The 15,363-nt window shown below is 41.7% G+C and overlaps 1 protein-coding gene across 1 annotated transcript in view; it reads right to left on the bottom strand.

The window, feature by feature from the left end:
- Window positions 1-3,855: 3,855 nt before the first annotated feature.
- Window positions 3,856-15,363, bottom strand: part of dnah9 (dynein, axonemal, heavy chain 9) — a 145,762-nt gene continuing 134,254 nt past the window's right edge. The window contains 5 exon segments of the mRNA XM_055057536.1: window positions 3,856-5,563; window positions 7,544-7,679; window positions 7,756-8,009; window positions 10,924-11,106; window positions 15,001-15,171. Coding sequence (XP_054913511.1) covers window positions 5,336-5,563; window positions 7,544-7,679; window positions 7,756-8,009; window positions 10,924-11,106; window positions 15,001-15,171 — 972 coding nt within the window. The 3' untranslated portion in view covers window positions 3,856-5,335.

The raw sequence follows: 15,363 nt of genomic DNA, 5'->3' as shown, positions 1-15,363 counted from the left end.
AAAACGCAGAACCAAGTGAAAGATTTAAACTCAGAACCAGATTATAGACACTAAACGACATAATGAGCAGAATAATCCCGAAATACAAATGACTGTCAGCACGGAAATAGTCCAGTCAACAAATCCACAGAGGATTTGGCATTTCTGACAGGCGAGGAGGGAAAAACATGCCAAACAGTTTCCTACAGGTGGAGAAAGCTGGGAAAATTCTTTAAAAATGATCCTCCACAAACTCAAACTATATAACAGGAGCCATTAAATTCCTTCTGTTGTAATGAGTGGTAAGCAGATATCTCAAGGAAAAGTGGACAAAAAAAAAAGAGAGACAATTTTAATTACATGGCTTCAAATAAGGATCTTAATAGATAAAATTTCTAAACATGAACTAAATGAGAGCAACCTCAGTGTGAACAGATATAATTATTATTAGAGCTTCTAAAAAGCAGACAGAAGCTGCTCTTCGTACGGCTGGCTGCTCAGTGTGCGCCCGGCGCCCAGCAAGCAGGACCTAACCCCAGTTATTTGGGATAATCCACAGATTGTAGGCAGCGAGCAGACATTTGTTTTATGACAGATGCCAGAGTCAGATAAACATTTAATTAGCAGCTCGTCAGCTGTGTCAAAGCTAATTACTCCGTCCTCAAGCCAGAGCCAAAACCCGACTTGCTCTTCTCCCAGCCGTCCTGTTGGCTGCTGCGGGGATGGGGTGGGGGCGCTGGAGGCAGCGAGGGTGGGGATGTTGGGGATGGTGGGGTTGGTGGGTGATGTAAGGTGAGGTCCGGACCAAACGCTCCTCGCTTCCTACGGCCTGAGCGAGCCGAGGAGTACGAGTCGGGCACAATTACAGGCTGAGACACCACCGTGCAATTTGTCAGCACATCTGTTGTGAAAATTAATGCTAGCAGCACTTTGGTTGTCACGGCAGCAAAGCTGTCTCCGTCAGCAGTGTGATGGGGATTTTAGGGACGGGTAGTGCAAACACTGTCTGGTTGTCAAGTCGTCACTGGAAGGAGTGGGGCAAAAACAGTAACACAGACCAGCCATGCGACGCCTCTGCTGGTACACGGGTAATGGATGACAGAACCAAAAGGAAAAAAAAATCACTTTTTCAGGCTTTGAGAGGAAACGTTGTTCTGCATCACACCAATTATGCACATGTGCTGCTGAGGGAAGTTATTATTAACCGTTGTTAACCCTCCGGGCCCCTTCATTTTGTGCTCCATCTGCGTTCCTTGGACAGTAAACAGTGATCTTTCAAGGGCTGCCATAGAAATACTATGTGTGGTCATGCTTTTGCAACATTTTCTATGAATGTAATTTGTACCTTACACACCAAAAATATTCATGAAATTTGTACCCTGTAAATGCCTTTTTCAGTGACAAAAGACTCACGCTTAAGCAAAAAAAAAAAAGAAAACCCAGAAAAACAGAAATCTGATTACCAACACATAAAGGAAAATATTTACTTTGTCTTACATATCTAAACCAGATTAAATTATTTTTATGATTTAACTGTGCAAATATTGGACCAATAGGAGGTTTCCAGTAAGTTCCTGCAGCACTTCAGGGTTTGGGATAAGCTGAAGATGCTTGTTGAAAACAATTATTTCCTAAGACATGACTTTTGCCAATCAAATGCTATAAACTTATAGGTCGGATTATCTGAAAGTGAGCATGTCATGGCTTTGCACACTTCCAATCGGTAATTTCACGATGTTTGAGTTAAAGGCACAGTGCTTCCTCATGTAACGTAGAGGAGAAACCAAAAGAAAGCAGTACATGTGCAGGGAAATATCACAGAAATGTCCAATTCTTGCACTGTTTATGAAGAAAACGGGTTCTATGTCCATGACAGTTTAGCGTGTTTTATGCACAATGTGAAAAAATAATCCCCAGAACAAAAGGTAAAGCCCTTTTGGAAGTTGGCAGGAGAGCGACGAAGTCAAAAATCCAAAGCGTCTGCCCAAAGAGACCGTGGTTACAATCGGAGTACGAAAGGAGAAAACCAGCTTCTGCAGAAACCTGTTAGTTGACAGCAAGTGAAAAGGGCTGAGCGGGTGAGTGGAGGGAGCAGTCTATCCTTCAAATGACCACCGCTGGGATAGTTACTGCTGCAATCGCAAGACACATTTAAAGGTCTCCAAGTGAGTTTGAAAATGTCATGTATTTACTTTATGGTGAATGGCACATATCCAGAGAGTAAAGCTGCGTTTGAGTCATCGCCATGGTCATTGTTCCTGCTGAGTCTTGCTGGCCCGTTATCACATTTTGTCCAAAGTTAGAGCTCTGCTTGCTTGGACATCATGCAAACTGTGAAATCTCTATAGCTTCCGCGTTAGCCGAGCCGGACTGACCTGTAACCTAGCAACTGCTTGATATCTTACATCTCGCACAAGCAGGCCATTAAAGAAAAGCCTCTCTTTTCATTCCGAGCATGAACACTTTGGTAGCTCCGTCCCCTCCCTCCCCGTTTCACTCCACCAGCATCCGCCCGGCAACGCACAAAACGATCCTCCAGCAGAAAACATGAATCATCGCTGTTTGTGAACCTTTGCAGAAAGGGGATTCATACGGTTAAACCTCTAAACAGCCCATAATTAGTGGCTTTTTGCAGCTCTTACGAATCTGGCCTTTGTATCTCTCACAGGATGGAAGCGTGTCTGCTGGAGGACCTCCTGGTCAAAATATGCCTGCTAATGGTGACGGAAAAAAGGTATTTGCCCCTTCACAGATTTCTGGGGGTTTAAAAAAAAGATTTTGTGTCCATTTCAACCACAGTGGGAAGCATCGTGTCTAGTCTCAGTGCTGCTGTTTTTGCTAGCAATTTAACATCAACATTAAGTAAACTTATCGGGCGACAGGAAGAACAATTGAGGGTCTTTGCCTTTTTTTAGCAAGAGAAGTAATAACTGCCTGATTAAGGGTCAGAGGTAGGCGCCCAAAGGTCAAAGAGGTCTCAAGGTTGTCAGCTACGTCCTGATCGATGGTAGGAACTTCCAAATCGTAAAACAAAGTCATCAAAATCGATTAGAAGGCGTAAATTCTGAGCTGTATAATGGCCTATTAAAATCCCTGAAGGCCACATTAATTTCCATTGGGGTTGTTGTGATACTCTGGGTGGTTTGGATCTGGCGAGAGGCTGACGCTCGTTGAATTTGGTGAGCCAGGAGTTCACCGAGTCCTCTGGGCACCAGATTGACGTAGCGGCTCAGCAGTGTGTCGTGTCGCGAGCACATCGAGCTCAGCTTGCAACACAAGGCGGTCCTTGAACAAAGAGACTCTGAAAACCACTGTAATCTCGGGCTAATTTGAAAATATCTCACCTGCAATCGTTGCAGGATCTATTTCCAGAGCGGCGCCTGAAGCCGTCGTACGGAAAGATGCACAGAAATTGTGTCGCCCTTCATCGCTGCTCTTCCTCCTCCTGAATGTGTCTCTGAGCACATTGTTAAGACTCTCCAGTAACCAGATAAGGGACGACGTCAGGGAACCTGAGCTCAGGCACTGGGAGAACAAGAAAGACAGGAAGCAGATAGAGGGGAGTTTTAAGCCTGGGATATACTGTAGCATGTGTGCATGTCTCTGCTCTACATGAAGATCTATCTTTGAGGCTCCATACTTTCTGCTTTGGAGAGTTTGTTTTATCTTGAACAGGAAGGAGAGAGGACAAAGAGAGAACTGGAAGGAGGAGGAGAGTAAAGAAAAGAGTCGGTCTAAAGACTTAGAGGAGGAAGAAGTGGGAAGGAGGGAACTGGAAACACGAGATAGGGAGGAAGAAAGCACACTGGTACTAAAATTGGATATAGCATATGACAATAAAAGCACAAGTACAATCTGGAATGGCATGATAAAAAATCTTTATTTTCAAACTTCTTGAAAGCGAGAGCAATAATTGTGAGAATTAAGAAATCAAAAGAGCCGATTGTAGAAAATAACTCTTGTGGTTCTGAATGAAAATCCATTCCACACATGGTTTTATGGCATTCCCAGAATTACACTTGGCTAAATAAAGCATCAGTCGTTCATTGACATGTATGCAACTTGGTTATTGGAGCTTTTGTTTTTCATTTTCCTCTATCAGAATCTCTTGCTTTTCCACTTGATTTATATTAGGTTCATGCCAAAAAATATTTAAAATTGTCTGTTTTTTTTAACATCTGGAACTTTAACAGAATGGTTTTATGGAGAAATATTGTGTATTTTTATGAAAGCATAACCTTGACTAGAAAGTGTAATTAATATTCAGATTAGCTGCTCGTTTCCAGTCACATAGCATAGATTTCCTCTGAGGCGTTTCAGGTCACGTTCTGACACTTGGCTCAAATCTTGTAGCAAGCTGAGTAGAAGGAATAAAAACAGCCCTTTTTCTAGAATAAAACTAGAAAAAGGGCTGAATTTGTGCACTTTAGATGAATAAAACAGTGTGTGGCAGACAGTGAATTACATTAAAGAAGAGAGAGCAGAATCAAAGCTGACTGAATATTTAATCAATCAAGATGGCGGCACATGGTAACAACCACCTTCAGCCCAGCTCAGATTTAGTGGAGACTAATCTGTAAAAGGATTCCTACACATGACATTTCTAATGTTTGAATATTTACATTCTCAGATTTGTTGACTTATCTTCCCTTTTTAGAAATCTGTGCAAAACACATTTACCTTGTTTGTTATGACTGATAATAATCATAAAACGCCGCCATGCTGACCTCTGACTCACAGTTTGTTGAGCATAATATCTTCTAGTTAGTGAAAGTTAAGGCTCCATTTCCAAGAAAACTTTGGTTCGTTGACATGAAAACTGGATTATCTTCAAAGATGAGTTTCATTCCAGCCCGATTTCCAGTTTTCTTTGAGGTCTGACATGCAGTTTCCAATTGATCTTTTTTACTTCTCGATAATTTAGTACATAAAAAACAGAAACATCCCTGAAGTTATTTGATTGACGTAGTTTTAAAAATAAATTAAAAGAATATCGTAATTTATGCATATGGAATAATGCCTCAAAGTATGCAATATCAGCTAAAGAGTTCATCGACAAAAAATGCAGAGATTTATATGTGATTACACAGTTAATATTTAAAACATTCAGTGTTTGCCTATCACAGATGTTAATCAACAGAACATTTTTTAGAACTGGTAATATTGATTCTTGACTGATCGGTGTAGAAATGGAATCGAAAACCCTTTAATCCGCTGCTCTTTTTAACGCAACAAAATAAAAGGTTTTCTTCTAAGTGAATAATTTCTACTTTCTGGCTACAAACTATTTGGTTTGGAAACGATTTCAGTTGTCCACCCTGTCGGCACCCGCAGTGTGGCGTCCCCCCAAAAACAGCTAGGTCTGCAGAAGCAACGCCACACCAGCCAGAGTCCACTTGGAGGGCTTTTCTTTGGTCTTAAGGTTGAAGGTCCACACATATGTGGGTCCCCTCTGACGGGTTTTATAGACGGGACACTGGTAGACGTTTCTGCTTTCCTGTTTGTCCACTGGAACGGCCCTGATGAAGATGACCGGCACGGCCGGGGTGAGCTCTTTGAGACGCGCGTCGACGATCGAGCCAGTCTGAAACAGAGAAGGGAGAAAACAACGACAATTTAGAGATTACCTTCACTGGATTTTATATCAGGGTATCAAAGTAAAATGGGAATGAATACATATGCCTGTCACATGTTTAGGTCTTTATTGGTGCGTAAAGGTTTTGAAAACTCTGCATCATTTTCCTTTAAATTCAAAACCATGCACGACTTTGTTTTGGTCAGTCACAGGAAATCCTAACAATAAACACATTGATGTCTTCAGCTGTAGCTCCACAAAAAAAAAAACTCTCAAAAAAACTGGGTGTGAATCCATCCACTAATAGCGATTAACCAGAGCGATTTTTGACTTTGCGTTTCAGGAGGCGGCGTTGCGGCAGCCCTGGAAAAGCTGTGAGAGTTCAATTCAAAGTCGGCCACAGCATCCTCACCGAACACAGTGAGTCTAAGTGGCCTGTCTCATTAATTAATCCTTCCACACTTAGCGCCTGACAAACACAAGTTTCTCCATGAATGCGCAGCGACTTTTAGGAAGGAATATAAATCCCGATGACTTTGGCAAAAGCCGGGAGGACAAAGCTTTAATTGCTTCTGCAGTTGCTCTCAAACTTTAAAGATGTGTTAAACACTGTAACCCCCCAAAACGTCCGTGTTTGTTTGGGCCAATGAAAGGAAGTTGTTTGGGCTCCTTGTGACGTACTGTAAAAGTATTTAATGACTGTTTAAAAAAAATTATATCGTCGGGTCTCCCAACGTACTGATGGAGCAAAGATTTTATTACAAAGCTGAAGTACTCAGGACCAATAAAAGCGCTCCGTCTACATAAATGCATATTGTTCCGCAGTGTAATGCCTGCGTCTTTCTGTGCGAGGTGCAGCATTCTGCCGTCTTCGATGCATAACCCCCGACGAACGAGACGCGCGGCTCATTAATATAAATGAGTAGGTTTATCATAAATCTTTGACTTTCATTGCTTCATAGCACTGCGTCCAGATGGAGGGCTGCTCGCTCTCTTCGCCAGTGGCACAGAGCCGGCCTCTGGGGCCGAGAGGCGGAGAGGAGTGGAGGATGCTGGAGTTGCGAGCCTGGCCCGTCTCTCCGCCTGTCTGTTTGAGCGCGCCTCCAACTTTAATGAAGAAGAAGAAGAAGAAAAAAGAAAAAGAAACACTCCTCTAAAGTGTGATCTAAGCGTTCGAGTGCACACTCTGCACATTCCCTAATTAAGAAGTCTACGGGGATGCTCCTTGAAAGCTTGGTGCATATACAGTGGTTGAGTGTATGTAGATAGATGGAGTCCTGGGAAGCTGAGTAATGCACTGCACTCCAACAGCTGAACACGAGCAGGAGTTAAAGCAGAAACCGGAGCCGCAAAGGGAACGCTGAGACACTCCTTGGGGTTCATCCCAAAGTTAATTTACTTGACTCTGTTCAAAGGTGCATTTTGAAGTTAACTCACCTTGTGTTCCCATGTCTGTGCTGCGTCATCATAAAGTGCAGTGCGGATACTGCAATATAACTTATGCCTTTTTTACAGTCGTTGTAAAAAGGAAAGTGGGCCCTATTTCAGTCCTAGAGGTTCACAAATCAGAACGTAGTAACTCGGATCTGGGTTTTTTTTACCAAGTAAACGTCAGGTTCAACTTACCCTCGAGTGCACAGAAATACACCACGGATTCCTTTTTGTCTTGTTTTCTTAAAGAAGAACCAACAAAAGAGCAAATACTTTATTATCAATAATTTTTAGGAATCCTTGTCTGCTCGACTTCGTCAGGTTCATCATCATGAGGGAGTTCTGCTAAACTTCTCCTTATAAAGTTTCTCCAGGTCATTGAGTTTTATAAGATTGAGGTCTTGAAATGTTCGCAACACATTGATTATTTTCTTTCTTAGCCACTCTATTGTTTATTTGCAGCTGTGTTTGGAACCTTTCCTCCGTTGACGACTCAGTTTGGGTTCAACTTGAGCTGTCAAATAAATCAGAAACAAGACCTTTCTGAGCATCTCCCACCTGTGAGTCCCACCGCGCTCCTTCCATGAACAGTCCATGGACGTACGCTCCTTCGCGAGGAGGAGAGCTGAAGTCCTCCCGGTTCTTCTTTGTGACGTCACACTGCAGGCACATGCTGTCGAGAGGCCACTCGTTCCTGTCAGGAACGTGACAAAAAACTGTTATTCTGGTAAAGCTGGAGACCTTTAATGTAGTATCCTGACCGTCTCTACCTTCTGGCCATGGCCTGCATGATGGCTGTGAGGAAAGACTGGGGGTTGAAGAAGCCAGCCAGCCACACCGCAGGGGGTAAGCTGAAGTCTGCTGACCAGGCTTCAAGCTCCTTGATCCGGGCCAGGAGGTCGTTGAACCACAGAGCCAAGCCGGACATGGACGGATACGCTCGTCTGGTCCAGCTGTCTGGCACGGCGTCCAGGAAGATGGCATTTTGTAGATCCTCCATTTCGCTGGTCATGGTTAGCTCTCCCTGATCGGTGAACAGCACAAGACAGATGAGCTAAAATCTATCACCTCTGTTTTGAAAAAGACAGAAAACACCTCTGTTGGAGTGTTTTCATGGGTTGGTTCTTGTCAAACCCAGAACAATGAAGCTCAAAGTCCAACAATGTTCCCTCGTATTTTTGAGGCATTGGCGTTTTGTTGCCTCAACATCAAGATGTGCCAAATGTAGGATTTAAATGTAGCCAAACTACATTTGAATAAAAAAGGAACTTCTGAAGATGTTCTTTGTTCTGAGCCATACAGTTGTGTACATATCACCAAAATATTTGTTCACTGCCTTCGCCGCATGAAATGCGACTAGACAGTAGAGCTAAACTTTTTCCTAATGCAAAGACTCTGAGAAAAGTTGACCTTTTGCAAAGACTGAGAAATTTGACCTTTTGTCCACAGGTTTATTGAACACAAAACACACAAAAGAGGACACGTCATTCTTTTAATAAACATGTACGTATAAGTTTAGTGCAACTAAATCTAATACTGTCCCAAATGAATTAGCAAAGTAGTGCAAACTCACAATAAACATTCAAAAATATTTAACATCAACCTCAACAAACTGGAAATGATGTCAAAAATAATGATGGACAAACATAACCTACCTAATGCTTCATCAGGGCAAAGATGTATGCAGATGGACCTGGACTGACTGAAATCTATCTAACTCTCAGCTTGGCTTCCTGGCCGAAGCCACATGACGTGCAGCTGGGCTGCACCTCTTAAAGGGACACATAGACACACCCAACACAATTTGGTGTTTATGAACAGAGTCTTGATTTGTACTCTTATTTTACAGAGCTTTGTGTTGAAGATATCAATTAATCATACATGGAAGTAGGAATTGGACTTCACTGTTGAGTTCAGACTATTGTTGTGCAATAACACAATAGGAAAATCTGAACATTCGGTCAAAGAAACTGCAATAGTTGGACTGATTCATCAGGGGGGAAAGAAAAAAATCTATTTACAGGAAGGAGAACACTGAGAGGCCGGGTGCAGAGAAAATAACGCTGGTGCTCAGCGCGAATAAAACAAATCAGATGTTCATGGACTTCAGCAGGTCATGACCTGAGCACAGATTCCCGCAGATGAGAAAGTGGATAGCATGAAGCTATCGTTTGGAATGAGTAAAATAAAGAGGACCGAACAGAGAGGAGCTGGGAAGGTGGTTGAAATGTTCCGACAGGATCTCCTGGTTCTGTTTCAGGGCAACTGCAGGAAATCTGGACATTTTCAGGGATTCTTCAAAACCTTCTCCATTAACATTTTATTAAACTGCTGCCATCAGACAAAAGGTAATAAGATCCAAACTGCTGCACAGCGTTCTTCCTTGAGTTGTTCACATGCTGGACTTCTGGCAAGAATATGCACTTTACATAAATTAACTTATTTTTTACTGCACTTTTTTCCCTAAGTTTTCAATAATCCGCTCCACGATTTTTCACAGATTTCAAAGAAACTTGAAATCCATAAAAACAAACTAACTAACTCTGGTTGTTTCCAACTGCTTAAAAAAGGAGCAAGTGGCAGAAAGTTGTACTTGTGGTTTGATGCAGTGGGAAAAGACGAGTGTTTTCATTGCAGTCCGTCACACGCCGTGGCGCTGCTGTCATTCTCATTCGCGTCCAGGCTGGTTGTTGAAGAATCTAATGTGTAACTAGCTGTTTGTGCTGTCTGCTATTGACAAATAGTTAAAAACCCCTTAAAGAAGTGATTGACAAAGATCTTGTTCTCGCCTACAGGAAGCAACCAGGAGTTCCCTATCTGACTTCTCGTCAGCTCCTAATTGGAAATAAGTCTCAAAAGAGTCGGACAGGATGAATGACACAAGGTCGCCAAAAAACTAGCCGACGGCAATATAAAATGTATGAGACTGACGTGTAGCTAATGTGTGTGGTTTTCATCGGATCACTAGTTTATCTCCCGTGATCCTCCCACCGTCCCCCACAGCTCAGAAATCCTGACCAGTTATTAGCTTCCGACTGAAACAATATGTAACTGAGAAAGAGCATCGAGGCTAACACCCTGATAGCTCCTACTTATTCCACCATGCAGGCAAAACATGATTCCATTTTCTGCTACAATAGTCGACACGACTTTTAAATCACTGAAGCAGTTTATTGAAGCTTGTAGAGCCGGGAGATCGAAGACTCATAACTCCTGAGAAACACGTTGACACATCCCCCCCCACCGCCCACCCTTCTTGATTTTTCTGTTTGGTGTTAACAGATGAGTCAGCCATGTATGACACATTGACACAGATGTCTCCTTGGTTTTACTCATCCACATATCCCAAACTCTGGCTTGTAGCGGTTTCCGTACGGGCTACGACTTTCAACTTCATTGTATTTAATTGGAGACTTATTTGAGAAATGTACACAACTTGGTGAACAGATATTAATAGGAAGAGGAAGGATGCAAAATGTTCAAAATCTTTTACAAATAAAAAACAGTGAGTCTCCTGTGCACTTACATTTATGTTTCTATCAATTGTCCACATTTGTAGGTGCACCACTAATAGTTGCAGCAGATCCTCCACCTGAGCTATTGATCTCTGCAGCTCCTCCAAAGTTAACGTTGGTCCTTTGGCTCCTTCTTAGGCCTGTACACCAGAAACTCCTAATTAAGCCCTTTTTTTTCTTATTGACTAAAAGAAGTGGCATCAATGCCCAAGTCTGTTTTATTGTGTCAAAGATTTTGCTTGTTCACTTTAAATGTTTTTAGAATAAACAATTCTGCGTTTTCCTCCTTCTCTTTCAGTTATTTGCTCGCTCATTTATACATTCATGCACAAGCGGAGCACACGCGTGCACAGCTAAGGTTAAAGGAAAACCCAGAGGGCTTTAATACCCCCCTCTTCTCTGCTTAGATAAAACCATTCCGACCTTTAGTCCGAGGTTCAGGGCGCTGAGAGAGAGTCTGATCTCGTTGGTGAGGACGTTCATTCGCTCACACTCCTGCAGCGCCACCACTTGGTACGGGGTCCTGTCCTCGGCCTTCCCCAGCAGCTCCGCCATGTCAAACTGTTCTGGCAGCCTCTCCAAAATGTCTTCCAGGTCCGAGCGAACCTGATAAGGAGGGAGAGAAAAGATAACAAAAGGGAGGTGAATGTCTCTTTAAGAATTTCACAAAAAAAAGAAAAAAGAAAAAAAAGAGAGCTAGATGGACTGTCTGAGTCTGATAAACTCACACTCGCCAACGAAGGCAGGCTGAAAGTTAGTTTCAGACAGACAATACTATAAATATTCATGAGGATATATTCTGCAGTGCCATCTTTTTTGTTTTGTTTTGTCTTTTTTTTTCCAACAAATTTCAATTTCTACAGTTTAATCTCTCATCAAAAATCGATGCTCGCGTCATTTTTGTGGGTAAGTGAGGAAAGATAATGTCTTCGTCAACAGTTTCTGAGAACAAGCAGCGGGAGCGATCAATCGGCGGATTAGGTGCTGAACAAAGGATATGAGGTCATCATATTTATTGGAATTTTCCGTTGGAGAAGCTGATTTTGAGCCTGGCAGCCGGCGAGTACCCTGAATACAGAGCAGGGCTCATTGGTACTCTCCGCATGGCTGTTTGTTAAGACAGGAGTTCTTCGTCTTCTCGGCGAGAAAGGTCACATCATAACACATCGACGGATGGATACACACCAGGGCTCCACAGAACATTTAGCGGTAAAATGTTTGATCCCACAGGGCCATGTGACGAAGCAAGCCAATAACTCAGCCAGTCCAGTATATCAGTGTTTGGATTTATATTTAAAAAAAATAATAAAAGACAGTATGGTTAAAAAACTAAAATCGCTTTAATAAATAAAGAGTACTGCAAGTTTGCTTTTTCCCTGTATATACTCTGTAAAAAAAAAAAAAATCTAATAAAAACAAAGTAAGACTTCCCTCTCAAAAATAGATTAGAGGAAAAAAATAAGCCCAACACAAACAACGAATTATTGGTAGAGGTATAGAAATACAAAAACATAACACCGCAAAGTTGCAAATACAGCTACAAAACAAAATCTTTACGGGAAGGGAACGGAAAGTGGTAAATAAACTGACATAAGAAGATAAACAACCCAAGAGTCATTTTTGCACATTCTGAACCCATAATGGAAACCGCGACTCCGAAAAGGTCAAACAGTCTTTATTGAGAATAGTGATTAAAATGATGTGCGAGCAGGAACAGGGCCTGCTTCTCGGGGTCAACATTCGGGTCAGATTCTGCAAAAGACACAGGATGATGAGTGATGGATGAGGCAATTAGGAAGAACAGCTCAAACAGAAAGGAAAGGTTCCCCAGACTTTCCTTGACTGAAGTTGTCATTAAGCTTTAGGGAAAAATAGACGGGAAAACGTCTGTTTACCGGGAATTGTTTAATGGATCCCTTCACAATCAGGTTAGCCAGTGCTGTGATTTATGGACTGGTGTAATATGGTCCATTTTCCTTATGCTGGTCAACACAGCAGCATTTTTTAAGAACTGATAATCTAACTTACTCAAAAACACAAGCATCTTTTTTTTTTTTGCTGTTTGGATTGTATGGTTTCCTTACGTTTTGCAATAAAATTTAATTAGGCTGACTCAGTATTAGAGTTAATGTGGCTTTAAAAATTTAGATGAGTCCATACGGAGCTTTTTGGCATAATCTGCACAAAGTTAGCGAGTATGCTGATTCACACGCTTACTTTGAAGGCGTACAGTAGAAAGATAATATGGACCGCATATGAACAGCTTTAGTGTTTAAGAGCTCATTAGGCGACAAGGAGTCATATATTTTGCATTTAGGAGTTTCCGCTGAAGCAGAGGTAAACTAAAACAGCCAATTTGAACCAATTTTACTGAAGTCCTGCATTAGATGAAGTTATTATTGTGGTCCATAGTGTATACTAACAACAACAAAAAAAATCTGCTTTTGTTATTATGCCTTGCAAGAACAGAGCAAGTGTGTAGGAATTAAAAGCAGTGCGATTTTGCTGTAATGCTTATGTAAGCAGCATAGCGGCGTCCATCTGGTGGAAATCCTGTCCTAATAGCATCACCTAAGCTTACTGCTCCTGAGGGACATCACTGACAGACTGGATTTCAGCGACACTTTAAGAGACCGAGTTTGGGAAGTGTTATGACAGAGCAGATATTTGACCACGTCCTTTATTAGTTTTATATTTAAGTGTGGCTCATAATTATACTGACGCAGAGCGAGCGAGTCACAGCTGACAATACAGTCGCTGTATGAGGTTGAGGTTCACAGTTCTGATGTTCCTGAAATTCTCCAGCTTAAGGCTGGTTAACTTCTTGTAAGTGTTCATGACCAACTACAGCTGACTGCGCCACGATATATCATAAAAAATATTTGTTTGAATTCGCTGGTTGGATAAACTCACGTATAATACATTCCACAACTTCAAAGAACACGCCGGAGATCTAAGAAAGAAAACTAAAGATTTACAAAAGACGTTCAGCTTCTCGATTTGTTGACGCTTCACCATGGCCTGAAAAAGGGATTATAAGTCAGTCTGTATTGACCTATGAAACTGTTTTGTGTTTGACATCAAGAATCTGAAACTACTATTATAAATACGCCAGCATGAACATATACATGCATACAAGGGTCGCACTTATTTCCATTTTTTTCTGTGACATCATAATTGTTGCCCTTACTGAACTTGGCCCAACTTGATGACATCATGTGTGGATGACTGAATGTAGAGTGAAGAGCTTTAAAGTCCTCTAGCCTTGAGAAAGACAAGTACTGGTTATAGTGGAGTGAGCATTAAGGTTAACATCCAACAAAATGTAAATACAAGGCAAATATGCAATACTGTGTTAACTGTATAAGCAGAATAATGCAATTGACAACTAAGCAAAGACAGACATAACTTCTGTTTATGAGAGAGAAGGAAATTCAGTCAATTATGTAGCCAGGAAACAATCTGAATCTGAATCCAAGTGATCATTTATGTTGGAAATCAAAGACAAATTATCCTACAAATGTCCTGCGTTAACTACTCTAATGAAGAATTATGACTTTTGTTTTGAGTAGTACAGATCCTAGACTCTAAAACAAGAGCTTCATCCACTGGCAAGAAAATCCTTAAAAATACAGAGGAACCATCACATTATTTTACAGCTCACAGCAGCAGATGTAATGACTTCAACAAAGTGAACGGTCAGGCAACCCAGAGCCTTCTTTGTTATTATTAACAAAGTGACAGTGTCTTTACAAAGCCCCTATGCAAGTCCACGGCCTCTGTGACAGAATATTTATTTCAACTTTTACACTCAAATAAGCTTCATTTCAGGGGTGGATTCAAGCAGAAAACGCACCAGAAAATGTCATCACTGTACAATTCTCCCTTTGAGCTTTCCGAGGCCCCAAACAGTTGGTTTGAAAATTAGTTTCAATTCATTGTGCAGGAAGCATAGAAAATGTCACCTTCTGTCATCATCTGTTTCAGATTCTGTGCTCCAGGGGTTTTGCAAGACGGTTAGCCTCACGCAAGGCAAACAGCTGACAGACTGCTGGAGGTTATCATCTTTAAATAGGGCCACCCTCATATGCAAGTCCCTCTTTTGTCCTCGATGCTCAGATTTTATTCAGCGCGGAGCGGGGCCAATGAGATATGCTGAACAGGAGACAGAGTTTGCTATGTAAAATTTTCTAATTGCGTCTGTCAGCATTTACGTGGAATGTCTCAAAAAGTGTCAAAAAAGGAAGGGCAGAAGAAAGTGTTAAAAGAAGGAAGGAGAGGCAGGAAGATGTTTTGCAAGCTTGATAAGAATTATAATCCAAATACATTTCAAAACTGACATAAAATTGTCGCTGAAAGCTGGGCATATAAAGACAGAAACAACATTCTGGAAAACAAGCCAGCAAATATTCCATCATCGACTGCGCAACAAACATCAAGTGTTATCGTAAGTCGATTTTTCTCTCATTTCTGCATGAGATTGAGTTTCAAGGACTTCACCTTCTCTTCTCTCGTCCTTCCTCCTCCCTCACCAGCCCCTCCGTCTCTGGGCTGCATCTCCAGGACGGTGCGGAAAAGCTTCTCCGACGTCTGCGTGAGGACGCCAATCTCTGCGTTGGGATGAAGGCCGTACAGGTGAGGGGACTCTGCAGGCAGCGTGTCGTCGATGTACTGAGGAAGGAGAGATAATGAACAGAAATGAGATCGAGCAGATGGTTCTGATCTCATTTGTGCAGCATGACTATTTTCTCTGTTTTTGCTTTTTTTTTTTGTCAGTTAAGTGTTTCGGATCATAAAATGTTAATCTCAGACAAAGAATCTTAAGTAATTCAAAAGAAATAGTTTTAAGACAGTTGTTTGACT

This window comes from Poeciliopsis prolifica, unplaced genomic scaffold, assembly GCF_027474105.1.
Source record: "Poeciliopsis prolifica strain line A6 unplaced genomic scaffold, Auburn_PproV2 SCAFFOLD048, whole genome shotgun sequence".
Classification (NCBI taxonomy): domain Eukaryota; kingdom Metazoa; phylum Chordata; class Actinopteri; order Cyprinodontiformes; family Poeciliidae; genus Poeciliopsis; species Poeciliopsis prolifica.
Note: the sequence above shows the minus strand (reverse complement) of the source record. Positions and strands in the feature narration are given on the sequence as shown.